Here is a 7,613-nt window from a genome sequence, read left to right as displayed (position 1 = left end):
TTTGAATCCAAGCCATGTTTCTTCCACCTGTGTACCACTGAGTTCATCTGACCAGTCCAAGCTCCCCAATTCTAGGTTAAAGGCCTCTCTAGAGTAAGTTTTGAGGTCTCTAGATGCGACTGTTTTGTGACAGCCGGCCTTCTGTTTTAGCTTTTTGCGGGTACAGAAAATCATATAATGATCACTTAGCCCGCATGCTATCACCCCTTTATTGGAGATCATGGACTTGTCAGAGGTCAAAATGAGGTCAATGGTGGTTTGTGTCGAATCACATACCCTTGTGGGTTGGGTGATTAGCTGGCTGAAACCGTGCAGATCAGAAAATCTACTGAAGGCCTTGAAGACGGGTGCTGCTTTACGCAGCATATCCGTGTTCCAGTCCCCAATAAGAATTTTTTCTACCCCCTCCACCCCAGTGTAGTGAAATTTATGACATACACATCACCACCACCACACGCACAATGAATGAATGAATGAATGAATGAATGAATGAAAACTTTATTTAACAGATTGCAGAATGGGTACAATACAGTACAGCTCAATACACACAATTGTTAAGGGGATGCAGACCTGAGAAAGACGTTTGTCTTGTTTACATCAGGGTCCCCCATTTTCAATTCATATAGACATTTATGACATACACAACATACATGACATTTATGGCATAGGGACATATAGGTATTTAGTACTGATACATTTGTGACATAAACGGTATTCAAATATACAGTACTGTTACCCCTAGGTGATTCATTTGGCCACAGTGCTGGATACAATCCAGGGACTGCAGCCCATTGGGCAGGTTGTACAATAGGTATGGATTAGGGGTAAAACCACTATTGATTTCCTTGTTTTTGCTCTTTGTTTTGCCCGGGATATTGGATCCGATTTTTTGGTTTGCACTGTGATGGAATAAGATGCCCTCACCCCTGTAGGACTGTCCTGTTATCTTGGTGGGACAGAGCGGGCAAATTTCAGAGGCAACGTTTGTGTGAGAGTTACAGTCAAAATGTTCAGAATGGTGTCGTGGTTCCAAATAACACTAGCTAGATTGATTTCTAATTATAAAGTCAACCAAATGGCTCTTCTCCAGATACCTTTATTGTCATTGTACAAGGTCATTGCAAATGTCTTGGAATTGCAAAATACACAAGAAAGGTGTTTCTGTCAGAAATGTGTTTCTTATCTAATAAATTATGAATGTTCTGTAATCAATAAAAAAAATGCTGTCTAATATTATGCCATACAAATCTCCCGAGATTCAGTGACAAAGCGTATTGTAAATTTACATTATTATGGTGGTACTATGAACTAGCTTATCCCAACTGCAGTATGTCCAGGCTTCACAGGTTCACTGGTCGTATCTTCATACAGATGGATTTCACAGAGTCAAAACCCTTCCAGCTCCTCCAGTTGGCTCCACTGTGTGAGTTTAGTCCCCATGTATAAAGACCATTGGGGTTAGACAGGTAGCAGTTGTTATACCAGAAGGCCCCTCCAGCTTCAATCGCACAATTCGTGTCACCGGAGTCCCGGTCTTTGTCGAAGGTGCTGAACTTCTGACCACTGTGGTATGTCAACGAATCCCCTTGAAGCGGAAGAACAGAGCAACAGCATTAGTGCAGTTTTCAAGACTCGGTTCACTTTAATTGACCGATATCAAGCTCTGCCCTCTTTTGTTGATCCTCTAATCACAACTGACCTTTTTGGTTGTTTGTAAATAGGTCGAATAGGACAAACTTACACTTACAAAAAACGTACACATTGTCGCTTTAATGCTAGCAAGTTCAGGAACTGATGATGAGCAACGATGAGGTTTTAAAATGTGCTCTCACCTGCGCCTCCATCTGTAAAGCCGCTGACATCTAGCTTGTAGCCATCGAGGTCAGGGTTCGTTACCTCCGGAGAGATGGAGAAAGAAGAGTAGGAAGCGTAGGCTTTCTGCCCGTTGAAATCCTCCATGTCCACTCGCAGCTCATAGTTCTTCTTCAGTGTGAGGAGGTAGATGCTGTCCAGACCTGCACGGAATATTTTCACTTAATCAATCAAATGGAAACACCTATTTGTTTGTAATTCCTGAAACAACGGGCCTCATGCAGGACGATGCTCTTAAGTTTGAACTGGGGGCAACAGTGGCTCAGGAGGTGGAGCGGCCGTCGTAATTGGAAGGTTCCTGGTTCGATTCCCTCTCCTCCCGGGCAGCATGTCCTTGAGCAAGACACTTAACCCCTAATTGCTCCCAATGAGCAGGTTGGCACCTTGTATGGTCGCCTCGACATGTTAAGATCATATCTGTGCATACACATGGTTCTTCCATGAGGCCCGTTGTCTCTTAGACTGCTGTGATTGCACGATAAACACTTGCTTTGTCTAAAGATGAGCGATGTCCAGCAATGTCATTCGATCTTTAAAACATTACCTGATGACCGTGTCCTTGAAAAGCCTTTTTAGAGATGATTCCTTACCCAGCCAGTACTCCCCAGCAGCGTGTCCAAAACCATTCCTGTACTGCTCCCACCCCCTGAAGAAGTTCACCGTGCCGTCCATCCTCCTCTGGAACACCTGGAGTAGGAAATAATGATGAAGAGCGGACTGTGTTTATAATGAATGAATGGTAAAACGGATTATATTGAAACATAGTGCGAGTAGGCCTACTCACAACAACTATTCACACCCGCTGTGCCATTATCAGCACAAAATATGTCCCCATATGATCAAATCGACGTTGATAGATTATATATATATAAAAAAAATGGGACGGTTTACATTCACTTTGGGACGGTTAAAACTGTATTTCGGGACGGTTCTGGGACGGTGGTGAAAAAGGTTAGTCTGGAGCCCTGTGTCAAGTAAGTTAGTCTGGAGCCCTGTGTCAAGTAAGTTAGTCTGGAGCCCTGTGTCAAGTAAGTTAGTCTGGAGCCCTGTGTCAAGTAAGTTAGTCTGGAGCCCTGTGTCAAGTAAGTTAGTCTGGAGCCCTGTGTCAAGTAAGTTAGTCTGGAGCCCTGTGTCAAGTAAGTTAGTCTGGAGCCCTGTGTCAAGTAAGTTAGTCTGGAGCCCTGTGTCAAGTAAGTTAGTAACTTAAGTGTAAACGGTGAATTTTTGGTGCTTTTATCCAAAGCGCTTTACAATATTGTTCCTCACATTCTCCCATTCACTCACACCGACGGCGGAGGGGACCATGCAAGGTGCCAACCTGCTCATCGGGGGCAGTTAGGGGTTAAGTGTTTTGCGCAAGGTCACTTCAACACGCTGCCTGGGAGGAGCGGGAGTCAAACTGGGAACCTTCTGATTACCAGACGAGCGCTCTACCTCCTGAGCCACTGTCACAGGGCATTCACCCTACATCCCTACATGTACCTTATATGTGACAAATAAAACAAAACGTGACACTACTATAGGCAAGGGCGATTATTGAGTAGCAAAGTGCATGATTAGCAGACTCATCCCTAAACAACTTGGCGATTCCGTCAGACAAATGTTTGAGGTTTGTCATAATCAAACGAGAGGTGAACATGAATAGTTGAGCAGGAATAGGTGAACGGGAATAGATGAGTAGGAATAGTTTTTTTTTTTATCTACTTTTTCTCCCCATTTTTCTGTTTTTCTCCCATCCCCAATTTTGTATTGTCCAATTCTACCCTCCCCTGTCTCGATCGTTGTTAGGCCATGCCTCCCACAAGCCGGCTGCAATGTGGACGAAGCCTTGCATCACGTGTCCCCTCCGGTACTCGAGGAGGCAGCCGTCGCATCTTTTCACCTGCACACCGCGATCTCTCAGCGGCAGGGGGTCTGCGTGGGAGGGTCACGCCGCCCCCGTTGCTTCCTGATTCTGCTGCGCAGGCGCACAAACCGACTTGTAGGAGTCGCTGTCCACAACGTCCGATCCCCACCCACCAGCTTCCCACCCCTAACACTGCCAATTGTGTTAGTATGAACGACCAGCCAAGCTGGTAGCAATGCCGAGAGCATTAGTGGCGAGCGCCTTTCCCACTGCGCCACTTAGCGCATGAGTAGGAATAGTTGAACAGGAATAGATGAGCAGGAATAGATGAGCAGGAATAGGTGAACATGAATACGTGAACAGGAATAGATGAGCAGGAATAGGTGAACAGGAACAGATGAGCAGGAATAGATGAAGAGGAATAGATGAGCAGGAATAGGTGAACAGGAATAGATGAACAGGAATAGATGAGCAGGAATAGATGAGCAGGAATAGATGAACAGGAATAGGTGAACAGTAATAGATGAACAGGAATAGGTGAACAGGAATAGGTGAGCAGGAATAGGTGAGCAGGAATAGGTGAGCAGGAATATGTGAACATGAATAGGTGAACAGGAATAGATTAACAGGAATAGGTAAACAGGAATAGATGAACAGGAATAGGTGAGCAGGAATAGGTGAACATGAATAGATGAACAGGAATAGATGAACATGAATAGGTGAACAGGAATAGATGAACATGAATAGGTGAACAGTAATAGGTGAACAGGAATAGGTGAGCAGGAATAGGTGAACATGAATAGATGAACAGGAATAGATGAACATGAATAGGTGAACAGTAATAGGTGAACAGGAATAAGGGAACATGAATAGATGAGCAGGAATAGGTGAACAGTAATAGGTGAACATGAATAGGTGAGCAGGAATAGGTGAACAGGAATAGATGAACATGAATAGGTGAACAGGAATAGGTGAACAGGAATAGATGAACATGAATAGGTGAGCAGGAATAGGTGAACAGGAATAGGTGAACAGGAATGGGTGAATAGGTGAACAGGAATAGGTGAACAGGAATGGGTGAACAGGTGAGCAGGAATAGGTGAGCAGGAATAGGTGAACAGGTGAGTAGGAATAGGTGAACAGGAATAGGTGAACAGGAACAGATGAGCAGGAATAGGTGAACAGGTGAACAGGAATGGGTGAACAGGAATAGGTGAACAGGAATAGGAGAACAGGTGAGCAGGAATGGGTGAACAGGTGAACAGGAATGGGTGAACAGGAATAGGTAAACAGGAATAGGTGAACAGGAATAGGAGAACAGGTGAGCAGGAATGGGTGAACAGGTGAACAGGAATGGGTGAACAGGAATAGGTAAACAGGAATAGGTGAACAGGAATAGGTGAACAGGTGAGCAGGAATGGGTGAACAGGTGTACTATATTGACTTTCAAATACAGAACTGATTCAGGTAATTTCTTGGAATGTGAAAAGAAAAAAGCACAACATGATTAAGATTCCAGGTTAACATAACCTCCTCACCGTCCACTTCCCGCCTGCGGTGTCCATGTCACAGTAGGCATAGCGGACAGAGGTGGGTCCTGCTGGGTAGATCCTGTACACACCACTGGTGTTTGAGCCACTGTTGCAGATGTCTGCACAGTCTTGGGGCTGGAACATAACACTCCATGAATGGACCACCATAAAGAGCAGCAGCAAGGGCAAGAGGACCTGGAGGACAAAAACGTCATAAATATTATAAATATTCCCCAGCTGCTGCAGTGCATACAGTAGATTAGGCCAGAGTCAGTGTAAATTAAGGCAGCTGTAAGCTACAATGTACAGTAACCAGCATTGATGATGTATACATGGATTATACTATATAAATACTAGTTTATTTGTCTAAGAGTTCCTTACCTTCATTGTCTCTGCATTGACTATACTTTCGGTTGTTCCAAAGCTGCACACTGATCGAGTCTTTATAGTCTGGAGCGGAACTATTATGATTAGCTAATGTTTGTTTATGAAGAAACCGGTTTCGCAATATCTGAATTTCTATTCTTTTGTGGGGCTGGAACTTCCCAGGGTCAACGTACTTACTACTTAGTAGAGGTGGAAAGTAACTAATTACTCAAGTACTGTAGTTAAGTACAATTCCCAGCTACTTGTACTTTACGTGAGTATTTTCATTTTAGGGACGTTTATACTTTTACTCCACTACAATTCAAAGGAAATATTGTACTTTTTACTCCACTACATTTATCTGAACCCATCAGTTACTAGTTACTTTGAAGAAAAAGATTTTATGGTAGAAATGTATGAAGATTATATACGTTCACATATGAAGCCTGTCGACTTCAAGAGGACGTAATCAGAGCAGGATAACCGGACCACATACCACTTTAACACAACCTTTAATCAGAGCAGCATAACTGGACCACATACCACTTTGACATAACTTTTAGAGGTCAATAGATCGAGGCTTGAATGCTTCCAAGCACTGGAACACAAACATTATGTAGAATGCATAATTTTACTTTAGATACTTAAGTAAAAGTAGAGAAGTATTTTCTATTGAATGTACTTAAGTAGAATTCGAATGGAGGACTTTTACCAGAGTACTCATTTATCTGGGTATTTCTTATTTTACTTAAGTAAAGGAACTGTATACTTCTTCCACCACTGGTACTTAGTAGTGTGTTTATTTTCAAATGGTCTAGCATCGTATTAATTATTCAAATAATGCTTTAGCTCTGGATCTTTCCAGCTTGAATTCTCTTAACACATTGAGTGCCAATGACGAGATTTCTTGTCCTAACTCGCCATGCGTTGAGTGCCAATGACGAGTTTTCTTGTTATTTAATCGTTATTTCTTTTATTAGCGATATCCATTCATTTTTCATCCATCCAGCCTGACGTTATCATTGGGAATGGCTCTGAGCTCGAAAATGGCAAATACCGCCCCCTATCGTCTCCCGGATGGTATCATTGGATTGGATTGAGTGGGCATTGTGCATCAGAATAAAACTCCGGTCCAGGGTTTCCCTTCTCAGGCAAGCAGTGTCTGTTACTACATTCACTGCGGAGGCTGGGAGGAGCTTTCGATTATGTGTTTCGGACTATAACGTTGGATCAATAAATGCAATCGATATTTGGAATGGCGATCAGGAATTGGATTAATCTTTTTGCAGAACATCTGATCTGAGGTAAGGACGCTATGTTACCAGTTTTGGGGTAATCAGATGTTTTTTTCACAGCGATCACAACGTGTGTGGATGTGTGTGTGTGTGTGCGTAATGTTAACGCTAAGTGTAACTGAGGGGTTACAAAACCCTGACTGTATTAAAGATTGTGATAGATTAAACCACTGCTAGGTATGTACTTTAATTACTGGCCAGACAGTACATCAAATATAGATGGTGAACACTCATAAGAACACGGCATTGACAAAGAAATAGTATTTGAGGGTAATTTATTATTATGCAACATTAGGTTACAGAATGAGAATTAGGGTCGCGCTTGTATGGCGAAGAATATGCATAAAGTCAGTCAGTAGCATGAGTCACTGGGAATAGCAGGAATCCTACGATGGGTCTAAGCTGACGCCACCTGTCGTATAATAGCAACTATAGAAGGCAACGCTGGTACCGCCTGGAGACAATGGGTTCCCTCCGGGGTGTAAGGCCTAGAGGGTAGAGGAATGTTCGGATACTCAGTCTGATTCAATGAAGAATAAAGAGACTCCACGTACAGGAGTCGGTCCTTGTAAATCCAACGGTCAGCAGCAAAAGCAATAACTGTAATCCAAATGCTTGATAGCAATGATGACAGCTAGCCAGCCTCTGTCCATGAGGCCAGCCCGAGTTGTAATCCTCACGAGGTTGAATCCCAACGATAGT

The 7,613-nt window shown here is 43.2% G+C and overlaps 1 protein-coding gene across 2 annotated transcripts in view; it reads right to left on the bottom strand.

The window, feature by feature from the left end:
* Positions 1–667: 667 nt before the first annotated feature.
* Positions 668–7,613, bottom strand: part of LOC311241866 (microfibril-associated glycoprotein 4-like) — a 12,542-nt gene continuing 5,596 nt past the window's right edge. The window contains exons 1-5 of one of the 2 annotated variants that reach the window (XM_084330801.1): positions 5,632–5,668; positions 5,257–5,445; positions 2,463–2,559; positions 1,833–2,015; positions 668–1,585 (exon numbers count right to left, since the gene is read on the bottom strand). In XM_084330801.1, coding sequence (XP_084186927.1) covers positions 1,341–1,585; positions 1,833–2,015; positions 2,463–2,559; positions 5,257–5,445; positions 5,632–5,637 — 720 coding nt within the window. In that variant the 5' untranslated portion in view covers positions 5,638–5,668 and the 3' untranslated portion in view covers positions 668–1,340. Of the gene's footprint in view, positions 1,586–1,832; positions 2,016–2,462; positions 2,560–5,256; positions 5,446–5,631; positions 5,669–7,613 lie in introns of those variants that run through there. The other variant, XM_084330802.1, reaches the window with a different exon arrangement.

The sequence above is a fragment of the Notolepis coatsorum genome (genome assembly GCF_963971535.1).
Source record: "Notolepis coatsorum genome assembly, chromosome: 15".
Classification (NCBI taxonomy): Eukaryota; Metazoa; Chordata; class Actinopteri; order Aulopiformes; family Paralepididae; genus Notolepis; species Notolepis coatsorum.
Note: the sequence above shows the minus strand (reverse complement) of the source record. Positions and strands in the feature narration are given on the sequence as shown.